At 40.3% G+C, this 27,932-nt stretch overlaps 1 protein-coding gene across 1 annotated transcript; it reads right to left on the bottom strand.

Annotated features, from left to right (window-relative positions):
* Positions 1 to 588: 588 nt before the first annotated feature.
* Positions 589 to 27,932, bottom strand: LOC134463440 (zinc finger and SCAN domain-containing protein 12-like). Its single transcript, XM_063216638.1, has 12 exons — positions 27,195 to 27,932; positions 23,420 to 23,536; positions 21,601 to 21,794; positions 20,779 to 20,883; positions 19,875 to 19,970; positions 18,572 to 18,682; positions 7,136 to 7,256; positions 6,450 to 6,620; positions 6,147 to 6,284; positions 2,334 to 2,792; positions 1,537 to 1,929; positions 589 to 1,372 (listed from the first exon to the last, which is right to left on the bottom strand). Exons 1-12 carry the CDS (start codon positions 27,601 to 27,603, stop codon positions 669 to 671), a joined length of 3,018 nt encoding a protein of 1,005 aa, XP_063072708.1. The 5' UTR covers positions 27,604 to 27,932; the 3' UTR covers positions 589 to 668.

Genomic DNA, 27,932 nt, shown 5'->3' with positions numbered 1-27,932 from the left:
CAATGATTACTTACACTGGGACTGGACGGACATGAACTGAAACTCAATGCTGAACTCGGTCAACCAACCTTCAATTCAGTAAAGAGCAAAAAAAAAGCACCGTTAACAACTTCATAGAAATGCTGCAACAATTGTCCGTGTAGCTGAAAAGTACATGTGTTAAAGATAAAACAGGAGGTGAAATATTTTATTCTGCCGTCCAGTTGGACTACACTTCTATGCTTTCAGCCAGCATATCCAGCGTCTCCTCTACCATGCACATTTTTTCCCCCACATTCGACTATTAATTTCCACATTTGAATTTGTGTTTTCTAGCACTATTCGAACTCGAATTCGAACGTCGAATATTTGTTGACAGCCCTACTATGCACAATTGCGAAAATATGAATTGTTAAAATCAACTTTATGCAAGTAGTGGATAAAGTTTCGATTAATTTAACATGGCTGACTGTATACAGTAGTAACACTTGAGGCTTTAAGTACCTTCACACTCCGCAGGCTTTAACCGAACTGGTCAATGACAAAAGTTACAGCATAATTAAGACTCCAACAATGTAGGTCTTGTTGACAAGTGACAACATCCACATGTAATTTTTGTAAGTGCTGTTTATTTTTTGCTTCATTATTGTCATCAAGATTGAAATCACATTATACAGCCAAATTAAGTATTACCTATGCACACGTTGATGGACCTTCAAATTGCCCGTCTCTGAGAATTTCTTCCCACACTTTAAACATGTATGGGGTTTTTCTCCTGTATGTGTTCGCATATGTCTCCTCAGTCCAGTATTAGAGGGGAAACTCTTTGTACAAAGACTGCATAAGAAAGGCTTCTCTTTTGTGTGGACCCTCCTGTGAACCTTCAGTGTGCTAGAGTTATTAAAGGTTTTGTTACAAAATTCACAGTGGTGAAAATGCTCTCCAGTATGAGTTCTTGTGTGGCTGTATAAATGGCCCAAATGGTAAAAATCTTTCCCACAGAAAGAACACAAGTAGGGTCTCTCCCCAGTGTGTAGTCGATTATGAACAATTAACTGTGACTGCTGGGAGAAACGCTTTTCACACACTGAGCATTTATGGGGACGGTGCCCAGTGTGGGTTCGTATATGCATTCCCAAAATAGTTTTTGTTCTAAACGTCCTTCCACAGTAAGAGCACGGGTGAGGTCTCTCCCCTGTGTGTATTTTCTGATGCTCTGCATGATCAAACGGACGAAAGAAGACTTTCCCACAGATGGCGCATGGGTACTTTGGAGCCTTGTGGGCCTTGTGCAAGGTGCCTTGTAGTGTGGATAACCGAGATCGCTCTGTGGACGGGAGGTCTTTGTCCTCACTCCTGTCATTAATCATCCTCTCTAAACCAATCATGCAGTCTGAAAAAACAAATATCATGGAAAATATGCAGATGTTCATTACATAAAACAGATATTTCAGACAATATCATCACAATATTAATTCAAGAGGGAATGATGGTAACAGGTTGAGACTTGAAAGATGGAAACATTCTCCTCATTTTTATTAAAAAAAACAGCCTTACCAGTATGCCGTACCAGATGTTCTACTAAATCTGAATCCCGAAAGAACTTCTTCCTGCAGCTTGAGCATTCAAATGGTCGATTTCCTGTATGGATGTTGAGGTGTATGGTCAACCCAGATTTATGTCGAAAGGTCTTGCCACACTGGGGGCATGCATGAGGCCTCAACCCTGTGTGAATTGTTTGATGGCTCTTAAGACTAGATGAAGACATGTACACTTTGTCACATTCCAGGCATGGGTACTTCCGGGAGTTCTTTGCAACTTGCTTGTTTGAGTGGGATGGCTCCTTTTGCAAGGTGGCTTGTTGTGTGGATGACCGCGAACCTTCTGTAGACGGGGGCTTGCTTTCCTCACTCCTGTTATTAACCATCCTCTCACAATCAATCATGCAGTCTGAAAAGCAAATATCACAGAAAATAAAAGGCTGTGTAAGTGGTAATGTGCTTGGTCAGCAACAAATTCAATCAAAATTTCCTGTCAAATTTCAGAGCACACATAAGGTGCAAGGGGCACTAAGATATAAGGTCTCTCTCCTGCATTAGTGGCTTGATCAATTTTGAAATCATTTCTATTGAAGTTTTTCCGCATATGGAGCATAGATACATTATAGTGGTTCATCAGCAGTCTTGTTGTTTGGATCAGTGTTTGCAGTCACATGATTCTCTGCAGTGTGGGAATTCAAAGGTTTGTCTGCTTTTATAGATACTTTGTCATATTCCCTGAGCAAAGGGGGACCAACATACGTATGAAGCTGATACTTGGGTCTGACTTAACACACAACATAAAAAGAGTCTTACCCCAGTGCAATTTCAAATGGTGTACCAACTGTGAATTCCTGATGAACTTCTTCCCACAGCTTGAGCATTCAAATGGCCATTCTGCTGTATGGGTGCTCACGTGTTTGGTCAATGAACTCTTTAGTCGAAACCTCTGGCCGCAGTGAGAGCACACATAAGGTTTCTCCCCTGTATGAATTCTGTGATGCCTTTCAAGATCATGTTTTCTGGTGAAAGTCTTGTCACATATGGAGCAAGGATGAGATGGTCCATTAGCAGACATCTTAACCTCTACATGATTCTCCTTGGTGTGGTAATTTGTGTTTTTCTCCAGGTCTACTTTTAAAGAGACTTTGTCATGTTTTCTGGGCAAAGACAGACCAACATCATTGTCCAGAATCACAGCGGATACTTTTGTGTCTGGTGGGTCCTTTCCCTCATTCTGGATTTTCCCCGTCCTCTCACCAGTATTTATGCAGCCTGCACATCACAAACCATACAAAACATGATTATTTTTAGTATAGAGAAAAATATTACAGTTTATTACCCTTAACAAACATAAGGACACTGATGATTCTTTAGTAACATGGGTATAATGATTTTGGAGAGATATGAATATGTGACGATGATCCATGTGGTATTGACCAGAAGGCCTATTGGAAGAGATAAACATGCGGCCACTTACATTTTTGCCAAGCAGATAGGACAGAATAGTCCAGAAGTAGTTAATCTTTCATGAATATCGCCTTGTAATAATAATGACAGACATGAAAATGGGTCAGGGATGAAAAAGGTGAGAAGGGTGCGGCGGGGCGGAGCGGGGCAGGGTGCTGCGGGGCGGAGCGCGTGTGTGGCAGCGGTGCGTGCGCTCATGTGTGGTGTGCAGTGGCGTTTTTGGGGGATGGTTTTGTAGGCTATGAGAGTCATACTAGGTGGGTGTGTAGGCATGGTCCCCCATGGGAGAAAATTTAGCCAAAACAGTCTTTAATTTGAATTTTGAGCATACCTAGAGACCCAGGGACAGTGAACATGAGAAGAACTGCCAACCGCCATCTTTAATTCATGATTTAGCGGTCATGTTTGATGAGGGGGGCAGATAGCGTGAGGGGGGGGGCTAGGATAGATAGATAGATTCAGATAGATAGATAGATAGATAGATAGTAGGGCTAGGCGGTTTTGGAAAAAATTAGCATCACGGTTTTCTTGATGAAAATTGACATCACGGTTTTCTGCACGGTTTTTTGATAAGCGGCGATTTCCCCCCAAATCTTAATCTGTTGTACGAAAAAAAATTAATTTAAAAATGAGATACAATCATGAATTTAAATTAATCTCCATTTCTATTTTTTATTTCTATTTTCATTTCAATAATATTTTTATAATTTATAGTTTATATTTCCCTACCCAACACTTTAAGTTCCCTTTCAAGTAAAAAGGCTTAATAAGTTATTATAAGCAGCTGTTTTTGGCTTTTTTTCAAGACAGCCCAAAACTGCATATTTCTTGTTCTACACCTGGCAACACTAATTGCTTAGTTGTCGTTGTACACCTGGCAACACTGATCACTAGGACCACATGTTGCTTGCGCAGCGCATGACTAGCGAGTAAACAGTGGGACAGAAACGGAACAGACTGAAGAGACACGAAACAAACGGATTTACTTGACATTGTGTGAATATTTTCTTTGAATTAAAGGCCAAATCTAACGTAGAATGTATTTTGTCAGGTAGTTTGTGTCATATGGCGATGTATTTCGCTCCTAAATCATTTCAAACAGCAATGTAGCAATGTATCTTGTCTGCCCATTGCATTTTGCAAGCTAGGCTAAATTAGCCTCAATGGCAAAACTCATAAGCAGCCTTAACAGCAGTCCTGCACACAAAGTTGGGATGGTAATTAAATACAGTTAAGAATCTAAGAACTGTTGTAGCCTATTAGAATAGCCTTTTATTTAACTTTGTGAGATCAAATGTAAGCTAAGTTTATTGAAATGTTCATCATGATTCATCCATGCCATGTGGGTCCTTCATTAGGCTATGCTTCACTGTCACCAGCTTCTTTAGCGCGATTAACCAATTATTTGTATGGCTTCAATCAACATCTTCAATTGTGTTGACATTTCCTAGTAGAAAAGCAACAGTGGACTTACATAGCAGAGTTGAAATGAACTGTGACATGAAGTATGAAGTTCACGCAAATAGCCTAGTATGAACAACAACAACAAAAAAACGTCTCTCATCAAAAAGAGAACCTTGTGTAGGTGAAACCGAGATCACAGTTTTTTAACAGTATACCGCCCAGCTCTAATAGATAGATAGATAGATAGATAGATAGATAGATAGATAGATAGATAGATATAGATAGATAGGGTTTTGTTCTCAACCTTTTTTGAATAAATTCCCCCTTCACCTCATCGTAAGCTTCCTAACATCCCATTGATCTCATCAAAACCCTGCCCCCCTTTATTAGAAAATAAAATAGACTAATGCCCCCCAAAGGCAACTAAGCACCCCCTCCTCTCAGCACTCTCAAATGCCCCCTCAACGCTTGCCTGGTTGTGAACTCCTTTGCATATTTACTCATCATATTTCAGACAATTTGCAATACAAAAAATCTTTGTCATAGTTTGGATAAACTGCTGAAATTGTATCCAAACTAATACAATTTTACTAAATTTGCCTAGTATACCAGTTTCCCTATGAAAAAAGTAATAGGAAAGCTCCAACTTTGACGTGAAAAACGTGTTTGCCCGTGTTCCACTAAATATGAATCGGTAGATTTTTAATACATCATTTAGATGTACCAGGATTACAAAAAACTGGGAATGATTTCTCTTGCAATCTGTACCGTGTCAAACGATGGATTGACTGGCCTGGTTAAGCGTCTCTCTCTCTCTCTCTCTCTCTCTCTCCTACCAGGAAATCGTGCCGTGTAACGTGGTTTTAAATTGCGTTCAGCGCTGCCTGTCTTTCAGAGAGAAGTATGAAGGACGGGACTTAGATTGAGCTCGTTCATATTATTGACTGTGTCGACAGCTACAAATGCTGTAATTGGTCATCGTCAGTTGTGGAATCTCTCCAGCAATTTGCTGCAAGTTTTCTGTTTTCTGCTGTACACTTTTCTCCTCGCTCGAGCCCCCCCCCCTCCCCTAAAATGTTCTCCTCGGATCTGCACGATTCACAGAAATGACCCATTTTGCTTTCAAAAAGGCCAATTTCACCGAAAGGTGAGGGATTTTCATGCCTGATGCATGAAAACCTAGCCTGGCAACGCCATGCCATGTACTCCACCCAAAGATTTTGGCTCCGCACATCGTCTGGCAAAAGCCTCGAGCTCGGTTCTCGCAGTGTTTAGCCAATCAGCAAACAGTTGAGAGTGGTGACGCAGAACTCACCCGTGAAGTCCATTACTGATTGGTTAAGGTAACTATATTCACACTTTTGTTTTGTTATTTGTATGCTTTTGCGACGCTATATCGTAACAGGCATGCTAATGAAGCAAAATATGGGTTTTAATTTGAGTTTGGAACTCCAATTTATTTAAATGGTAGAGTAAGATCAGACCATCTCCCACCCTCCACGGAGACGGATTCCTCATGGCTTTTGCCAGACTGATTGACTGAATCAACCGTCGGCTTTTCGCCCAGGCTATGAAAACCAGTAATTTTGGAAAACGACGGCCATATTGAATTTTGGGCAAAAACTGAGGTGGCCCCATGTTTTAATCTCTTCCAATAGGCCTTCTGATCAGTAATCCGCGGAGAAAATGTTGGTAGGATGAAAGGCCTAGTTTTTCCACCTGCTGACCTGCCTAAAAGGGAAAACAAATCTTTACCATTAATCTCTTTCTGTTTTTCCTCATTCAATGTCCTCTGACTGCTTATTTGCATGTGACCCTGTTGGTCATGTTGACTTGAGCCACTTGCTTCTTCATCCGTGTTTCGTTGTGAATGTTCCTCCTCCTCCTCCTCCTCCTCCTCCTCCTCCTCCTCATCATCATCATCATCATCATCATCATCAATGTCATCGTTGTCATCGTCATAATCGTCATCATCATCATCATCTCCCCTCCAGTTAACCACGATGTACGGTGATGACGACAAGCCATTGGATGTTTGGCTGTTCTGCCCTGAGTCACCCTGTTGGTCGTGTTGACTGGTGTCACTCTGTCCCTCTGAATCTCCTTCGACCACATCTGCACTGCAGTCCTCATCGATTGAGACTCCAAACATGTCTGGCCTGTTCTGGGAACTGTGGGGTTCATGGGGCGCTGAGAGACATTTGTCTGATTGCTCAGAGGTAGTAAGGACTGGTTGCACAATAGGAGAATCAGAGGCAGTAAGGACTGGTTGCACAATAGGCAAATCAGACGATGTGGAGAGAACATTGTTGCTCTTGGTGGGCGGCGAGGACCCTGGGAAAATAGTTATCAATTCAACACATCATTCCCTGACTACTAAACATTAACCATGCAGCTTAAATGAGTATCAATCAAATGATCAACTTTTACATATTGTACATTACATTTGGCAGACGCTTTCTAACTAAGAAATATGAAGTGCACAGGAAATATACACAACAACAAGTGCAGATGCAAAGTAGTGTAGTGTAAGTTTTTTTTAAGTAGAGTACACACACACATACACATTACGTCAAGAGTTTGGCCTAGGACTTTTTTATGCAATCAGCATCATCAAAGATATCGCCCTGTGATCGGGCTGCATGAATTCTGGAAATAAATTACTAAAAACATTACACAGTGCACCTTATGAATGACTTAGAAATGACTTCTAGTGGTACTTCAGTTCTGGTCAATGAACTAACCTGACAGCAGAAACATAAAATGTCTCTTGTGAAGCAACAACTCCTGAATGGGCTGTAGATCGTCACCCATTTGCAGAAATTCCTCCAAGAGCAAAGGGTCCTCGTCAAACAAAGACGCTGCCTGAAAAGAAATATGAACTTGAACTAGAAATATATGTTATTGATGTTTTGTTTTGTTTTTTGTTCTGTGTCTTCCCACTTTCTGTCTACATTGTATGTGAGGTGTTTTTCGTGAACAAAAAAAGGAATTATGAACTTAAGTGCCATCCCATTCCCATACCTGCCAACCTTGACACTTTTTTGAGTAGCAACTTATGACTGTGCGACGAAATGAATACCACCGAGAAAATGTAGTCGACGCAGTGCAGCACGGTGGCAACGCTCATTAACTGATTACTTTACTCAGAGCCTCTGTTATAACTTAATTGTGATTTAAATCTTTTTTTAGGGGCTTTTATGCCTTTATTTGACAGGACAGTGTGACATGGAGACAGAAAGCAAGTGGGATACAGATACGGGGGAGGATCAGGATGTGACGCCGGCCAGACTCGAACCGGGGTCCCCGTGGCCATGCAAGCCCAAATGTGGGGGGCTTAGCGCACTGGGCCACAGCGCTCCCGTAATGATTAAATCTTAATTGTAATGACTAAACCTTAAAATGTTACTTAAAGGTGCCCTGTGAAGGATGATGGCCAGAGGAAGTATTGCAACTATGCTGCTTCTTGAAACTGTGCTGTCCACTGCCAAATTGGATCTTTTCATGAATATTTACAAAATAATAAACTAATATTTGCTAGTATGACCAAAGTACAGCAAGTTTTGTAGGGATTTTTTTAGAAATATTTATGGAAATTCAAAATGGCGGACAATACAGAAGATCACCCTTTTCATGAATGAAAAGTGCATTTTTCCAGTCATAATGAATACTGATGGTGAGTATCATGAAAAAGTCAACATTTGTTAATGGGCAGTATGAATTCTAGAAATAAACAACTAAAAATATTACACAGCGCACCTTTAACACTAGAACTACCAGGATTTTTCTGCCTACCTAGAAGTACCAGAGAGGGGTCATTTGACCCGGTGGCTTTTACCTAATACACTAATCACTCATTTTGTTATGGTAATGAGGCTGTTAGGGGCCGTGTGTGGGGTGAGGGGTGAGGGGGTCACACCTTACAGTGCTAACAGCCAAGACAAACAGGGACAGACAGCTTCTTCCCAAGGGCTGTCAGCCTCCAAAATCACCACAGGTAAATAGCAACTTGCATGAAGATATCAGCAGCAAAGACAGATAGCACAGTTTGGCGGACAGTGTGTTACAGTTTTTCTCCATTGGTTTGGCTCATTTCTTGAAACTGAGATGTCATTCTCAAAACATGGACAAATCCCAAAACTAATTTGCAGTTCCTCACAACAGAATGACATTTATCATTGCTTTCATCAAATTTCAAATGCTTTTGTACATGTCTCAATCATTTAGTACACCCTTGCAAATGGCTATGTACAAGTATCCTACAGTTAACACAATCAGCTTACATTTAGTACAATTTTCAAATGAATGCACCTTGCTGATCTATCCCAATTGGTTGATTTTCAGTGTAATGGTTGTCCTGAAAACATGTCAGCACATTTTCTTCATATAAGTCATCATATGCAGAATATTCTGCTCAATTTTCAAGATAGTGTCAGGGAATTGGGATAAAATATTTTGGAACGTTTTGGAAGATGTCATATCAAAATTATGACAATCAGGTTAGTATATAACAAGTAACATAATTTTTGCCTAACAAATGAGGAGAGTTCCACATTGCAGGTGACTAATCTATTTGACCAATCCAATCCAGAAACGAATCGCTATGAAACAAATATACAGAGTATCAGTTGATAGGAATACTGGCAGAGTAAGAGCTGTAGCACCAGTATGTGCAGGTAAGTCAATTATTCATTGTTTACAGTTTTTCTCGATTGGTTTGGCTAATTTCTTGAAACCGAGATGACATTTCTATACATTTTGGGTCATTTGGCTAAGCATTCTTACACTTCTGCACAACAGTTCAGATAACTAGCAGAATGTCATATGCTCCCAAAACAGCTCATTCTTGCATCAGCATTAAACCTTCTCCCACATAAATAGTCAGTACCATAAAAATGGCATATATCCTTCTCAATTGGTTTGGCTCATTTTCATTCATTTAGTCATTCTGTGAAAATAAACTGGATGGTTCAGCATAACGCCATGGATCCTCATCACTTGCTCATATCACTCCAAAAACAGTTTACCCGTGTGTCGAAATTATATTCCTTCCACAGAATGCCGTTCAAATAACAGAGGAAACTGTAGTATACATGGTTGTAAAATTATTTTCTACAAACTAATAAAGTTACAATACCATCTGGCCTGTTGAACACTGTCATGAACTTACTGTTTACAGTAAAGAAATTCTTAAAATATTATGTCCTTGACTGTTTTGACAATTGTGTAGACTACTTTGCATATGATGACTCACACAATGAAATCATGCTGACATGTTTTGGAGAGGGCAACCATTAGACTGAGAATTGTCTAATTCGTTTAGATAAGACAGGTCAATTTATTTGGAAAATGTGCTAAATGTATGCTCAATGTGTCAACTGTAGGGTACTTGTATATAGCCATCTGCCGAGATGTAGGCCTACTAAACTTTTGAGACATGTACAAAACATTTGAAATTTGATGAAAGCAATGAAAAATGCCATTCTGTTGTGGGAAATTGTAAGTTGGTTTGGAGATTTGTCCGTGTTGTTTTGAGAATGTCATCTCAGTTTTGAGAAATGAGCCAAACCAATCGAGAAAAACTGTAGCCTATCATTTTGTAACGTTTAAGTAGCCAACACTGTGCAGAGTGGGTTTCCAATTCTGAGGGTGTCAGTATCCTCCTCTTTGCAACCCTAACCCTCTGTGACTCAAGTGACAGCTGTGAGCTGCTAACAGCCACATTTCCACAACAAAAGGAGTGTCCGCAGGGGGTCCAAAGGGTCAAATGACCCTCTTGTGGGGCTTTTAGGTAAAAAGGTCAATTGACCCCTCCGTGGTAGTTCTAGTGTTAAGGCTCTCAGTAATTTCATAGAAATGTTGTTATGATGAGCGGGCAGGCCCATCTGAGAGGCTACTTGAGAACGAGCAAATCCAGTGATAATTTAAGTCCGGTAGGAATGTGCAAATGTGTTTGTGATTGTACGTCTCTTGTCTTTTACTGGAGTGAATAATGGAGAATAATGACAAAAGTCCCAGAATTAATGGAGCATTGGAATAAACTGTCTCTTTAAACAATTGAAACACCTTCGATGTAGTGCTTACAAGAAGACATTACACTGGACTTAGCAAACAGTAACTCTGCTAAGGGTAAACCAGGCCCGTTTGGAAGCCTTCAATATTGTCAAAGCAATTGCTCACTTACACTTGTGTCATTCATAGGAATGTGTTTTGTTGTGTTATGTTTTCAAATGATAAAATGACAAGAGTCTGGCCTGGGGCTAGGGCAGCTCAGACATTATTCTAGTACAAACCCCAACTCCGATGAAGTTGGGACGTTTGGTAAACAGTGAATAAAATCAAAATGCTATCATTTTCAAAACACTCAATCTATTCATTAGATGGAGAATAGTGAAAAGACAACATATTAAGTGTTAAAACCGAGAAAAAATATTGTTTTGGGGGACATATGTACTCATTTCTAATTTGAGAAATCCAACACGTCTCAAAAGAGTTGGGACGGGGACAATAAATGGCAGCAAATGTCGAGGAAGACTAAAAACAAAACAAAAGACAACACTTAACAGTTAAATACATTAACCGATGAGATGATTTTATATAAAAAACAGTGTTAATTCCTATCTTGGACATGATTTCACCAGCTTAAATGGTGGGTGTATTCCTTGTCATGTTTTGCAATGTTTTCCTTTCTGTAGTGCTTACAGTGTGACAGGTCTTGACCAAAAACCCACCATTTTATCACATGCTGGTCCTTATGATGGAGCCAAACTGTTAAAACATAGTAGAGAATGCAATTTGACCTTACTATGTGGCAGTAATCGAAGATCTCCCTTCAAAATATAATGCATGAGTGGCTTTTCATGCTGTTTAAAACCCATTTATACCATTCAGCACTGTATTTAACTATACAGATGAGTGAGAACATCTTAACCAATGCACTACTGCATCCGCATGCCATCATGGAGGCTGACTTTTGAAGCTAGCACTAACACAAGTTGGATGGTCCATTTTCACTGTAGCACAGGATGTGCAATGCTCTATTATTGTCAACAAGTCCGACAGGCGGACAACAGATGCGTCCGTCTATGCCCGTTCTGAACCTTTTTTGCCCAAACGCCCCCTTGGCCTCCTCATAACCTGTCAAGGCAATTTATCAATAAGCCTACCATGTACTGTATAAGCCTGGATTTGAAAAAGTACCATAGGATTTCAACAGTGTTGGGCAATTTACTGAAAAACTGTAATGCATTGCTGATTACATGTTACTGTCTTTTCAAAATAATCCCTTACACTACATTTAGCAATGTGGGGACCTAAGGCGAATTTAGCTTAGGGGGGCCATCGGTCCATCCCATAGGCCTATCACATTTTTTTTTAACATAAAATCTCTATTTTTGTTAGGCTATTTTTTTTTTAATCACGATTTTTTATTTTAAAAAAATAAATAATTACAAACATAAAAAACAGGCAAACATTACAATGAATTACAATGAAACATTTCAATGAATAGGCTATTTGCAATTTTGCATAGGCCTACATTAAATAAACTAAAATGTGAAATTCTCTTTTCACTTTAATATGAGAGCAGTTATGTCCCCCCCTCACTGAAGTGTTATTTCATGTGTGTGCATGATGCTGTCACCTATTTGAAGTGACGTTGATGTTGGATTTCATGGAATACTTTTAAATGCCGCTTTGGGAAGAAAACAGAGTAGGCGACAGGTGAACTGTATTTCTGTCAAAACAGTGGTTTGCAGGCGTTTGCGTTTTCACGTGGATATTGTCTTCGTGGGCCGTAACAGACAAACCGTAAGTTCCATAAACTAATCAATGAGACATTGGCTACGTGTACATGATGTTTTTAAGTCCGATTTAATAAATGCGATTTATATAGATCGGATTAAGAGTTATTTTGCGATGTGTATACATGGCACTTTCACTTAAATGCGATTAAACGTCTGGGGAAAATAAAGCATTGCGATTGGACTGAGGACGCACGTGCTGAGCGAGCCAAATAAGGTACGGGGGCGTGGTTCAATGCCACCGAGATGCAGGTCATCTTCCCCACGAAAATCGTTGCCTCAGGCGGACTGAAATCACAACATTTCCCCCTTTCTCCCTGGATCATTTACAATGCTACATTAGCTACCCTGTTAGCATAGAAAAACGAGTGGTCAAATGGTAATGTGGAGTAACTTTGTTGTGCTTCATTACTTTGTGGGGCACTTTTACATCAATATATGGAAGCCACAACATTTATAGTCGCTTAGGGACTTTAAATTAAGCAAAACTTTCATGTGAAAATCAACAGGAAGTGCCGCCATGTTTTTCTCACTGGCAAAGAGCTTTTGGTTTGCACGCATGAGCTCCAGGCCAAAACTGAGCGACTGCCACCTTGTGGACACAAGAGGGAATCACAAGAGGGAATCACAATTCAGAAACCCATCACGGGAGGGCGGACGGACGGACGGACGGACGGACGGACGGACGGACGGACGGACACCAAAGCCTCTTATAGAGATGCGTGGGACGCATCTAAAAAGAATGGACTTCTACAACTTCTGCTGACTTCTGTAAGCAAAGGACAGTTTCCCATGTCTTCTGGGTCTATTTCAAGTGAGCTCAGGTGCTTAGGAGAATGTTAAACCCCTGTGTCATTTTCATGCATTAAGCATTCTTAATATGGTCAATTTTCAATAGCTCTAGCACTCCAGGAATTAGAGTGAGACTATAGCCAATATATATTTCATGATGTCATGAACCTATACAATGATTTTATTAACAAAAATATGTCTTATATACACTCAATCGTGGTAAATCAAAGGGAATTCAAAAATGTATGTAATAACTATGGTAATTATTCCCTTTGCATCTTTAATTCTGAGTGACTCAGCCTCTCTGTGATGATCTTATACCTGGACACCTATATTGTCCGTCAGTACAATTCATTTTGAAATGTTCTTCTTTGTTGTTTTATCTTATTTGGATGTTTACTAAATTTCACTGATCCCCGTCCCAACTCTTTTGAGACGTGTTGGATTTATCAAATTAGAAATGAGTACATATGTCCCCCAAAACAATATTTTTTCTCGGTTTTAACACTTAATATGTTGTCTTTTCACTATTCTCCATCTAATGAATAGATTGAATGTTTTGAAAATGATAGCGTTTTGATTTTATTCACTGTTTACCAAACGTCCCAACTTCATCGGAGTTGGGGTTAGTAGATTGTCACGAAAGAGAAGAGTCTTTATTTGCTTCTTGAAGGCTGCAAGAGATGTGCTTAGTCTTGTTGCCTCTGGGAGACAGTTCCACCACTTGGGTAGAACAACAGAGTACAGTCTTGACTGAGAGTACCTAGGGCGGAATTCTCCCGTCTCCACTTAAGTCGGTTTTACGCGCGCATATTTTGCGCGGTCTTATCTTGCGCGTATTCTCCCCTCTGGAACGTCGCCACACCCCTCGCGCTTAACTCAGAAAAACAGCGCGTAGCCCAACATAGGCGTGATATATGCTAAATGGGGGGATGAGTCTCCACCAAGTTCATCAGTTGTGGCTACAAAGAAAATATGGAGCATGGATTTTCAGATCAACCATGTGAAAACCTCGGCAGTCCATTGAGATCCAACACTGAACTTTAACTTTGAATTTAAAACCACGTGCCAAAAGTCCTCTTGCAAAAGCGTTTCAAAATCTAACCTCCGCTCCTTTTCACAAGCACAAGGCAAGTATTGGAGGTGAGATAATGAGATGGAAACGCGATGTGTCCCTTTGGCGGGAACTCAGCTGAGCGTTTTGGTGCGCAACAGGTTGATTGAAATAATAAACATGATTAAACATTTAGGGCGGAATTCTCCCACCCGCTTAAGTCAAAAAAAGCGCTTAACAGCGCCTCCGCGGTTACTCAAGTCTGTGATTAAGCGGGGTTTACGCGCGATTTTACCAGTTGCGCACTTTGGGTGGGGCCAGGCCAAAATCAGGGAGTTTCGCATGTAAATTAATCCTAAGCGTATTCTCCCGTGCACTTAAGCGCGTTTGCCTTTACGCGCATCAAAGAGCTGTAGTAAGGTCAAGCGCCACTATGAGGTAAAATAATATTGTAAAAAGTAATATTGCATTTGATGCTCGCTTGGCTCGCATTTTGAACATGTTACACGGTAGGCCCTATGCTTTGTTGATGTTCCTAACCGTCAGCGTGAGTTCAAATCGAAATTCATTCACAGTTCCACTACATAAACATCCTACATTAATTGTGACAAAATACAGCTCCAGGCCTTTTTATTAGAATACCATGAAAAAGTTGATTTATTTCCATAATTCCATCAATACTGTTAAACTGTCATGGATTGTAGATTCATGGCCCAGTTTTTTAACTATTCCAATCATTATTTTTTTTCTTTTTATATACGTTGGCCTTCCAGCTCAAAAAAACCATGAATTGGGGAATTCGCATTATTAGAATATTGTTATAAAATCACATTTTTCTTCATCAAAATTCTGGTCACATTAAATCAGTTGAAATTTGGTACTTTCTACATAACATGCAATGGTCAATACTTGGTTAGGACATTCTCTGTCTTCATAATGGCCATGATGTGTTTAACATTGAAGTCAATGGCAAAAACAGTGCATGGGAGTTATGGAAGCCCAGATATCCTTGATGCTTTGCTGTCAGCTGTTCTTGTTTGTTGACCTGGTGCCCCACACTTCACTCTTCAATATACCCTGTAGATTTCCATGCCACGTTTTGGTGTTAACTCACCAGTTTAATTCTAACTCAACAGAAATAAAACCCCATTCATTTTCAATGGGGTTTCATTTCTGGTTATTTAGAATTAAACTGCTGAGTTAGCGCCAAAACGTGGCATGGAAATCTACAGGGTATATTGAAGAGGGAAGTGTGGGACACCAGGTCAGCTGTACAAAAACAGCTGACGGCAAAGCATCAAGGATATCTGGCCTTCCATTACTCCCATGCACTGTTTCTGCCATTGACTTCAATGTTAAACGCATCATGGCCGTTATTATTAATAATATTAAGACAGAGAGAGTCCTAACCAAGTATTGAACATTGCATGTTGTGTAGAAAGTACCAAAGTTCAACTGATTTGATGTGCACTGATGTGAAACAAATTTTGATGAGGAAAATTGTGATTTTATTACAATATTCTAATGATGTGAATTCCCCAATTCATGTTTTTTTTGAGCTGGAAGACCAAAATGTGTAAAAATAAACAATTTAATGATTGGAATAGTTAAAGAACTGGGCCATGAATCTACAATCCATGACAGTTTAACATTATTGATGGAATTATGGAAATAAATCAACTTTTTCATGGTATTCTAATAAAAAGGCCTGGAGCTGTATGACCGATTGCCCAGAGCATGTTCTCATATCGGTGAACTTACAAACAAAAGCAGGTAATTAATTAATCAGTATGAGGATCATCATGTTGTCTCACATGTTTTCTCCGCTTCTCTGTACAGCAACGTGATATTAAAATAATTGGAAATATGTGGATCTCAGCTGTCCGTCAGCATATTACACTTAGGCTACATGCATGCTGAAGAATGAACAAGGAAATCGATCGTCATGAAAAAACGGAGACTTTATATTCTGTCGCAGACATGGGAATTAATTGGACATGGGCATGCAATGCCAAGCCAGGACCTAAACGCGCAGCTGATGGGGTGTAATAGAGACCGGAAGCGAAATGCCAAAGACATGCTCTGATATGTAGGCCTACCTTTTACTTTTAGCTGTAATGACATTCAGGAAATATTTTCTGCCTTACAAAAACAGATAGGACAACCTGTAGCCTACCTCAGTATGTGGTGGTTTTGTATGTCGGGCATCAGTTCAGAAAGTTTAATAGGTTACATGCACATATGCACGAGTTCCAATAAATCACAAAAGTGGAGGAGTTGAAATAAAAACCCTTTACTTAACGTCGTGGCTACAACATAGTAAAAATGGTGAAGGACGTTTTGGAATAGGTATACTTTGGGTGGCTGTGAGGACGACTGGAACAGCGGTCTGGCGTGCCTTGTCAATTTAGCCCACTTGTGCATGGTGCAACCTGCAACGAGGTGTTTTTGGTTTTGGTTACCGTCCGTGGAGACAACATGATGATCCTCATATTGATTAATTAATTACCTGCTTTTGTTTGTAAGTTCACCGATATGAGAACATGCTCTGGGCAGCTGGTCATATTTCGTCACAATTAATGAAGGACGTTTATGTGGAACTGTGAATGAATTTCAATTTGGACTCACGCGGACGGTAAGGAACATCAACAAAGCATGCCGTGTAACATGTTCAAAATGCGAGCGAAGCGAGCATCAAATGCAATAATTAAAGCCGCTAGCGGCGATATCGGGCCCTCGCACCTACGTTGCAGGGCCGGGGCATATTGCCAGCGCCCCATCACCATTTTTTGTTTGTCTAAGCCAGATACACAAAACTTACTTTCAAGCAACATGTATTATATGCATACATGTGTGCGTTTTAAAATGCCAAAAAAGTCAAAATATCTCACTTCCTGTTGGGCGTGGCCATATCGTTGTATGGACTTTATTGTGCGCCTTAGTGAGATACACAACTTAAAAAAACTCCCGAGTCTGTAGCTCAAAGTAGATGTTGGCCCCGCCCCTAAACGTGTTTGGGGGTGTGGCCTCAATTTCAGGCAAATACAAAAGTCAGTATTCATTATATGCATACATGTGTGCGTTTGCACGGTTTTAAAACACTCCAAACTGAAATGGTGGCCAACTTCCTGTTTTAAAATGACAAAAAAGTCAAAATATGTCACTTCCTGTTGGGCGTGGCCATATCGTTGCATGGACTTTATTGTGCGCCTTAGTGAGATACACAACTTTAAGAAACTCCCGAGTCTGTAGCTCAAAGTAGAGGTTGGCCCCGCCCCTAAACTTCCTGTTGGGCGTGGCCATATCGTTGTATGGACTTTATTATGCGCCTTAGTGAGATACACACCTTAAAAAAACTCCCGAGTCTGTAGCTCAAAGTATATGTTGGCCCCGGCCCTAAACGCATTTGGGGGCGTGGCCTCGTACCCGCGCTCCATCAGGGGTTAAGATTCTGCGTCTGACTAGTGGTGGGAATCTCCAATGTGTTTACCAAGTGGCGTAAGTGTCCGACCACCGGAAGAACCCAATTTATATACCCAAATTCATTGAGCCGCCATCTTGTCAAATTACGAGATATCAAAAATTCCTTTGCAATATATTATCGTCAATGCCTTGAGGTCATGTCCACCGAATATGAAGTCAATACGATGTACGGTGTAGGACAAGTACGTTGAAGTCCGAAACAAATGCCAAAAAATTCCAAAAAGTGCCAAAAAAGTCAAAATATCTCACTTCCTGTTGGGCGTGGCCATATCGTTGTATTGGACTTTATTATGCGCCTTAGTGAGATACACATTTTAAAAAAACTCCCGAGTCTCTAGCTCAAAGTATGTGTTGGCCCCACCCCTAAACGCGTTTGGGGGCGTGGCGTCGTCCCCGTGTCCCATCAGGGGTTGATATTCGGTGCCTGAGTAGCGGTGGCTATCTCCGATCTGTGTACCAAGTGGCGTAAGTGTCCGAGCACCGGAAGTACCTGAAAAATGGCCCAACGTGGCTAAATACCAAGGGAGAATAATAATAATAATAATCCTTAGGAAAACAATAGGGCTTCGCACCGAGAGGGCGAAGGGCCACCGCGTGGCCCTTGCACTTCGGTGCTCGGGCCCTAATTACATTTTACCTCATAGTGGCGCTTGACCTTACTACAGCCCTTTGATGCGCGTAAAGGCAAACACGCTTAAGTGGACGGGAGAATCCGCTTAGGATTGATTAACATGGGGAACTCCCTGATTTTGGCCTGGCCCCACCCAAAGTGCGCAAGTGATGAAATCGCGCGTAAGCCCCGTTTACTCACGGGCTTGAGTAAGCTCGGAGGCGCTGTTGCACGCTTTTTGACTTAAGCGGGTGGGAGAATTCCGCCCCTAGAGCGTGCGGCTGGTAGACTATATAGTCTGTATTACAAAATAGTAGTATAGTATAGTCTATATTACAAAAAGTGTTTTCAGGCCGGAAGTGTAATCTACGTAGGTCTACGTTGGAAAAATCTGGCCCACTGACCAATTTCACCCCGCGGTCCCTGTTCTATGACCTACCTGATGGAAGCTTGGCACTGGTAGCAACACTTCCAGTCGAGAGAGGAATTCCCACACCAGCAACTGCAGGGCTGCGTCATAGCTTGGACCATAGCGCAATGGATAGATTTCCTATAAAAATGACAAGAAATTTTAGGACTATATAGAAAATGTCCCAATTTATTTGCATTTTTTTGGGACAATTTCTTCACGAAGCCAAAAGATTTAAACATGGGTTCTACATTTTTGCTTTCCCCTGGCTGTGCGACCCTGGGGTGCAACATCTGATTCTTGGAAACCGCTGTCGGTCAAAAAATTAGCTGACGTGATTGGCTGTCAGTGTCTTGCCCCTCCTCCAAGTATTCCAAGACAGATTTCATGTGCGCCTTCCAAAAATAATGATTTCGAGAAAAATACTTTTACAGTAGTGTATAATTCTATTCATGACGCCATTCATGACCCACATTAGAGATTCTAATTAAAAGATCACCACGTCTTCATGAAAATTATTGATTATTTGCTATATTTTTATTTTTTTGTTCAATGGGAAAATGCTCCAACCATGTCTCTATTGGAAAAGAGATCCTCTAAGTATATGCAAGTACCTCAGAGCACAAAACCAAAATAGATATTGCCCAAACCCAGAAAAGATATTGTTAAATTGCCCAGGAACGAAAAGACAGTACTGGTTTTAAAGGAGCTGTGTACAATATGATGCCTCAATCTATATTACAAAAAGTATTCAGTAACCTTCCTTGACTCACATATGAACTTAACTGCAATCCCATTCCAAATTTCTCAGCATTCTTCCAAAAGCATATTGGTGAGGTCACACACTGATGTTGGTCGAGAAGTTCGTCCATACCATACTGTAATGTGTAATGTAATGTCTATAAATCTTTGTTTAATCATGCCACAGGCAAATGCAAATTGCCTGGTGTTAACCTCACTTGCTGACAAAAAAAATCCCATTGGGAAAAATAACATCTCTAACTTACTCTGATTAAATTAAGGACAACATTCAGTAACATCCATGGCAAGCATTGCACACCTCTCTCTCTCTCTCTCTCTCTCTCTCTCGTCCTTTTGAGATGTTAAATTAAAACTTATGTCGTCAATGACGTCTTGCGAAGTCAATAAGAGGCCACAAGCACAAGGGAGGACAGGATTAGGATAATGAAAATAGTACACAAAGACCTAATGCACATAATTGCACATTTTATTAAATAGCACACACTTGAGCACAGCAACAGTGGGGGGCACGCTCACACGCTCACACACTCACACTAAATAAAATAAATAATAAATGATTAGTTATTCTCACCTGGAAGAAATCTCTCCTGTATGCAGGACTCTTCAGAAGGCCCTGCATGAGTTCCTTGAATTCCTTGACAGCAGCATCTACTGTCTGGCCCATATCCTTTAAAACAGGAGCAGGACAACAACCGACCCAGTCAGTACAACAAGAGCCCTGTGTGTGAGTGTGTGTGTGTGTGTGTGTGTGTGTGTGTCTCTGTGTGTGTGTGTCTCTGTGTGTGTCTGTGCGCGTGCGTACGTGATCTGCCTTGGGCTGAATATATGCAAGCGTGTGCTTTATGGTTAATATATGTGCAATGACGTGTGTAATGTCTTGTGTAGAGATGCACCGGATCCGGTTCCGGTTCCGGATCCGGATCCGGCAGGATAATAGGGTTTTTCACAGGATCCGGGTCCGGCAGGATCTTAAGCAGTGGATCCGGTATCCGGTAGGATCCTAAAAATCAGGATCCGGTGCATCTCTAGTCTTGTGTAATCTGTACATACAGTATGCTATGGAACCCCTTAATTTCCCTCTGGATAAATAAAGTATACTCTACTCCGCTCTACATACTGCCCCACAAAGCAAAAAGGCAGTAACTGCACAGAGCTCCAAACCTTATTAAATGACTTTAAAATGATCCTGTTGTCCAGCCAGAGTAGTTTAGGTAGATTATTGATATGTTTTGTTTTGTTACTTTGTTTGTATTGTTACCTGCTTTACAGCACAATCATTTTACATGCCTGGGTACAACTCGAAAATGTTCACTTGCTGAAAAAAATAAAAGAACAAGCAAAATGGGAGCAAGACATTCAACTTTTTTTCATGATGGTCTGACCCTTTTGTCCTGCGCTGAAGTTTTGGATGTGCGCAGTCCTCTACCTTACATGACATTTATAAACTGCCCTTTTCGTTTTTAGTCAGTTCTTACCCCTTCACTGGAAGCGATTTCAGCAATCCTGGAGACTCTATTCAGGTGTGGGAGCATCATCTTGACTGTGATGAATGGTGCATGATGGCATGAATCTAAAGCAAACTGTCAAAGACCGAAAATAATTTTGGATGTCACTTAGAGGTGCACTGTGTAGGACTGTGGCCGGAGTAGGCATAGCAACTATGCTGCTCGTTGTCGTAATTCCCATTGTCATTGTGACAGCACACAAGTGCACACTGCACACAAAGAAATTGCATTTATCCCGTGCAAGGGGGCAGCCCCAAATGGCACCCCAAGGGAGCAGTGCGGAGGGATGGTAACATGCTCTGGGTACCTCAGTCATGGATGATGATGGGGGAGAGCACTGGTTAATTACTCCCCCCACCAACCTGACGGGTCGGGAGTCGAACGGGCAACCTTTGGGATACAAATCTGACGCCCTAACCGCTTACCCATGACTGCCCTTTTATGCCGTCTGCTGCCACATTTGACCTTTTCATGCATACTTACAAAATAATACATTTATATTTACTACTATGTCTAAAGTACAGCAAGTTCTGCCGCTAAAATGTCTCTTTCTGGAAATTCAAAATGGTGTACAATGGAGAAGATACTCCTTTTCATTTAAAAAAATGCAATTCTCAAAGTCATAATGAATACTTAGAATGTAATAGTGGTCGGTAAGAATTCATGAAAAAGGTAACATTTGTGAAAAGATAGACATTGAGAAGAAGAAATTGACCACTTAAGATATTACACAGTGCACCTTTAAAATATACACCTTTCGCTACATGACAGAGTTTGACTGTGCTTATTCACCTTTGTTCTCAGGCCGATAAGCAGTTCAATCTTTTCCTCAGTGCTCAGCAGATCAGGCACCAGCTCCAAAACAACAGAAACAAACTCCTCCACCCTGTTGTAGGACTGGACTTGGCGCTGCTGGACCACTTGCCAAATGGACGCTGACAGTAGCCTCAGAGGTGGGACCCACATGTGCAAGGAAGACGACAGATCTGCAACAAGTATGTCGGAGTTAGGAGTAGAGCAGGGACTCAAAAACTTAAAGGCTGCGGTGTGAAAGACTATCTTGGTCCGTAACAACTGGCTACTACAGATGTTAGAAACAATGGTGATTGGTCGTAAGCAAATGCCACTCTTAATTAAGGGCGTATTCATTCAGACCAGGATTGATAGACTTTCCTTTTGACCAATCGCTGTGTTTCTATCATCTGGAGTCGCCAGTTGATATGGGGGACCCAGATAGTCTTTCACATCGGAAAACTTTCAACCTCGCACTGGAAGGCCGCGAGGGCGGTGCAGTGGCATACATTATCAACCTGAGATGCTGAAGTCGGCGTGCGTCTTTTTACTCTAGAGCAGTTCTGCTGCTTAAATGACCACACACCGTTGTTTTCTTTAGTAGTGAACGATCAAGAACAAATGAACGGCAATACACTTAGCACTGAGTGGGTTGGTTTTATCATGGAATGTAGAAGAGTGAGCTCAATTAATGCAGCTTTTCCCATTATGACAAAATGCCTTAATAGCCCAGTACAATAATAGCCTGCAAGTTTTTTTTTAACAGGATTACATCATTTTCCCTAAATGTCAAAAATGAAGTGTTTACAATGTCTGTATGCAAGATACTGCAACACTGCAGTAGGCTATTCACTGCAGGAGAACCACAGGTATTGCAACTATGCTGCTCATTGAAACTGTGCTGTCTACTGCCAAATTTGATCTTTCCATGAATATTTACTGGAGTAGAGCACGAGGTTCCCACAACTCCCTGATTTAAATAAATACTTTCTGGCCCTATGGTGTGTGTGTGTGTGTCTGTCTGTAGTTATTCCCTGTGTATTTCAGTCACATCTGTCCTTTGCCTGCTGTGATGCTAGTCAGTCCTGGTAGGTAGGTATTCCAGGAATCTGGTTCCGTAGTAGTACACTCATTTATGTTAACCAGTTGAGGTAAAGGGAAAGCATGATCTGATACAGTGATTCTCAACCGTGAACAAACAACCTCTTTGAGTTACATAGCGGTAGGTTGATACTGCCACTCTGTGGTCATGTTGTGTTATGCCAGAGTATAAATGGGCTGTGATTGCATTGTGGGCATTCTAATAAACGTCATATCAGAAACACCCAGTGTTTAGTAAAAGTATCGGTATCGGTACTCGGCAGGGCTTGACACTGGCACCTGCCAACGGGCCAAATGCTGGTGAAACTTGGCTTTGGCTAGTAATACTTTCAGTGTCACTAGCCAATTCGGCTGGCAGTTTAATCAGTTTGTACAGGTATTTAAGTTCAAGACAAAACTTAGCAACTCAGTTTCTATTTGCTTGATATACTTCCATGTAGAAAGCTATACACTCATCTTGCTTTAGCATCTCATCTTCGCACACTACCATGTACACTATCATGATAAAGAAAAAAAACAATGTAAAATTTGTGGCTAGTGGAATACCTGCATGGCTAGTGACTCGGGAAAACCACTAGCCACAGTAGCCGGTGGGTTAAAAAATTAATGTCAAGCCCTGGACTCGGTACCGACAAGTATTTGTACTCGTATCGGTTTTCAAAAAAAGTGGTAACGTACATCGATACCAGTTTTTTTTATACAGTAGCTCATGTAATACCTTTGAGAGGTGGGCAGATATTTCTGGCCCTCGATGTTTGAACTTTGTTCAACCTGCTGGCTGGAACTCCTTGAGATGGGAAGTGGCTGACTCCGGCATATTGGCAAGCTTCTGCCCCTTGGAACAAGACATAAATGTTACTCAATACCTCACAAAAACACTTTTCAAAGATCATTGTCTGATTCGCAATCAAGATGTTGACATTCTGTAGGTGGGTGGTTGACGTGACGCCTTGTTTTTTCGTAACATTAGTTAAAAACCTACAAAACTGTTATTTTTCCTCTTAAAAACAAATGTGAATGAAAGAAGATGTGGTACATTATGTTTCATATTAGTCTTAAATGAGAAGAAACATTTTTGTTAAAGGGACAGTTTGGTCAATTTCAACATGCAGTTGTAATGCTCACACTACCCTGGACTTGTCAGTGGCTGAGATTTTTTTTTCTTCTTCTTCAGCCGTTTCCGAGATCCTGGTCATTGTAATGGGGGCAGCTCTTTGTTTACATTTCAAAAAAACATTTTTATTTATTCCCAAAAACATCCAAAAGGTTATAAAACATCAGCAGACAACTAGAAAACAGCAGTACCTTTTGGGAAAATATTTGGAGTTGGCCTATGTTTCATTTTTTAAAAATGTAAACAAACGCTGCCCCCATTACAATTGCTCATATCTCGGAAAGGGCTGAGCCGAAAAATGTGGCATCACCAGGTACTGACAAGTCAAGGGTAGCGTGAGCAATACAACTGCATGTTGAAATTGACCAAACTGTCCCTTTAAGATTTATGTAAAGGTTTATATGGGTGGTTGACGTGACGCTTTGTTTTTTCGTAACATTGGTTAAAAACCTACAAAACTCTTCTTTCATTGACATTTGTTTTTTAAAGGAAAATAACAGTTTTGTAGGTTTTTAACCAATGTTACGAAAAAACAAGGCGTCACGTCTCCCACCCATATATATATATATACACACACATACATACATACATACATACATACATACATACATACATACATACATATATATATATATATATATATATATATATATATATATATATATATATATACAGTATATATCAAGTTCATATTTATGCAATCATGGCAAATGCTTCATACATTATTCAAAATGTTGTTGGTTAATATATATATATATACATATATATATATATATATACAGTATATCACGAAAGTGAATACACCCCTCACAGTTTTGCAGATTTTTGAGTATATCTTTTCATAGGAAAGAATTACAGAAATGTAACTTTGACACAATGATTAGTGACCTTTTAACAACATATTTAACCGCTTAAATTTCTTGTTCACTCAGAAAAAAACTAAATACAACCATTAACGTTTGAACATGTACTCACAAAAGTGAGTACACCCCAGATTAAAATCCGGTAGAGAAGGGGCTATGTTGGCTCGAATCGTCTCGAAATGAAACGAAATGAAAAGGGATGACAAGGGAGGTCATCAGTGTGCGTTTCAACCTTTCTTTGCATTGAACTTTTACATTTTGAGTCTGCATCTGGCTTAAATAGATTGGTGTGAGATTTGAATGCAATCCTATGGAGAATATCATTATCTGCTTCAGTAGTCACAGTGCACGTTGACATGCATGTTTCTTTTAGGTGTATTTCAGATTGCCAATGTTGACAGCATTCATGCATCCCCAAACCATGTCAGTCCCACTACCATGCTTGGCTTATGAGAGGATACACCTTTTTTGTAAAACTCACTTGTTTACCACCACACATGCTTGACACCATCTAAAGCAAATTTGTTTATCTTGGTCTCTTCAGATCACACGACATGGTTCCAGTGATCCATATCCTTGGTCTGTTCATCTCTCTTGAGACCAAGATAAACAAATTTGCTTTAGATGGTGTCAAGCATGTGTGGTGGTAAACAAGTGAGTTTTACAAAAAAGGTGTATCCTCTCATAAGCCAAGCATGGTAGTGGGACTGACATGGTTTGGGGATGAATGAACACTGTCAACATTGGTAATCTGAAATACACCTAAAAGAAACATGCATGTCAACGTGCACTGTGACTACTGAAGCAGATCATGATATTCTCCATAGGATTGCATTCAAATCTCACACCAATCTATTTAAGCCAGATGCAGACTCAAAATGTGAAAGTTCAATGCAAAGAAAGGTTGAAACGCACACTGATGACCTCCCTTGTCATCCCTTTTCATTTCGTTTCATTTCGAGACGATTCGAGCCAACATAGCCCCTTCTCTACCGGATTTTAATCTGGGGTGTACTCACTTTTGTGAGTACATGTTCAAACGTTAATGGCTGTATTTAGTTTTTTTCTGAGTGAACAAGAAATTTAAGCGGTTAAATATGTTGTTAAAAGGTCACTAATCATTGTGTCAAAGTTACATTTCTGTAATGCTTTCCTATGAAAAGATATACTCGAAAATCTGCAAAACTGTGAGGGGTGTATTCACTTTCGTGATATACTGTATATATATATATATATATATATATATATATATATATATATATATATATATATATATATATATATATACACACACATACATACATACATACACACATACATACATACATACATATATATATATAAATAAATTAACCAACAACATTTTGAATAATGTATGAAGCATTTGGCATGATTGCATAAATATGAACTTGATATTTAGATATGTGAATGTGAAAAAAAACTCAAGACAGTAATATTAACTACAAGTTCAATTTCGTCCTGTGGGGTGACATGTATGTCAATGTTTGTGAATGGGCAGCTGCAAGGCCAACTACAAGGGTCTTAAAGACTGGCTCCTAACCAGTCAGTACCTCAGTTATTGGAGAGTGCTGTGGAAGTTTAAAGTGACTCTTAACCTCTTAATATGTCTACACATTGCAATGTTTCTGTTACGCAATGCTTAGGTTAATTTTATGGTGTCCTGTGCGGTGACTGCTCTTATAGAAGGAAAAAAAGTTTTTTTTTAAAAAATATAAACGAAAACACATATTAAGATTAAACACAATATCATTATCTAGTTAGCATGAGCTCAGTCATGTATACAAAAGGATTAAAATTGCTACAATGCAGTGAATTTCCTGTGGTGTGGTGTGCGGGTGGGTAGTAGTGTGTGTGGGGGGTGGGGGTTAAAGGAACAATAGTACAAAGAGCATGGGGGATATGTTTGTGCAGAATATTAATCATTTTATTGTATAGAAATGTCACACCAAGGATGTCACACCGCAGGGCACATTCTCCCAAAAATGGCAAAAAAAAATAGGCGAAATTGTACGGACCACTAAGAGATTTATTTATTTTTTATTTTTTTCCCCAATTTTTTCCATCATTTTTTTTCAGGAATTGGATAAACTTTTTTTTTTTGCGTTAACTGAAACGTCAACCACCCACATAGGGGCCTATCTCTTATTATTAATTCACGGCCTACACACAGTAGGTTAAGTGTTAGTGTTAATTCAACACTGTCCTGAACACTTGTGGTCTCACTCTTGGATTTGACTTAACACAGTAAAGCCAAAGCCATAGAAAGCTCAAAATACTGTTAAATTCACAAATCTAAAATAGTTTAACAAATCTAATCGAGTGGGACCATTGAGAGTAAATAGAAGAGTGGGACCTAGGTCATGCTTAGCATGGTGGTGTATTAACATCACTGTAGTGCACTGTGTCTGATTTTTATAGGCGACTACATCTTTAGTTATGAAAACTGATAGCTGTTCTTAAGTCATGACAACCAACCAAAAATGCATCACCCCTACCTTCTGACACTATCTTCCCCATAGTGCTTCTTACCAAGACATGCTTGGTTGTCGTATCCTCTCTGGTTCTGTCCACGTGCATTTTCTTATCCACAGTGTGCTGGGGAGTCCCACTTGATTCAATGGTGGAGTCAGCTTCAGCAACAATCTCAGAGGTAGATGTGACGATGGTTGTGCAAGCATCGTTCGCTCCTTTCGATAGCTCAGCCTTTCTGTGCGCGTTTGTCTTTTCATGGCGAGTTAAGTCACGAAACCCACCATAGCTAATTAATAACTTTCGGCAGCACACAGAGCAAAACGCTTTATGTCGGTCGTCGTTGACTCCTTTAACCCACGGAACTTGAGCTTCCCATGCTTTTCTGTAGCTAATAAGGACCCTTTTCTTGGTGAGTTGTTCCATTCTTGACATCCTTTCAAAAACGTTGGTTCTTCTCAAAGACTTCAGACCAAGGAGGTCTACATATCATTGCTTCAGACACAGGGACCATCTTCATCTTAGTTCTTTCATGAACTTGAAATACTAGCTACCCAGCAGAGAGAACTTCAGGTAATATAACTAGGTTGATACAAGTGTAGCACGTGCATGACATGTGTAGCGCCTCAATCTTTAGCACGAACAGATAGGCCTAAAGCCGACCCTTACTTTTAAATGCCAATTCATTTGTTCAACTTTAAGATATTACAGAAATACACTATTCACCACGGTGTGGGAAAGTCGAAATGCTTTCAGGTAGCTTC

The sequence above is a fragment of the Engraulis encrasicolus genome, chromosome 14, assembly GCF_034702125.1.
Source record: "Engraulis encrasicolus isolate BLACKSEA-1 chromosome 14, IST_EnEncr_1.0, whole genome shotgun sequence".
Lineage (NCBI taxonomy): Eukaryota > Metazoa > Chordata > Actinopteri > Clupeiformes > Engraulidae > Engraulis > Engraulis encrasicolus.
Note: the sequence above shows the minus strand (reverse complement) of the source record. Positions and strands in the feature narration are given on the sequence as shown.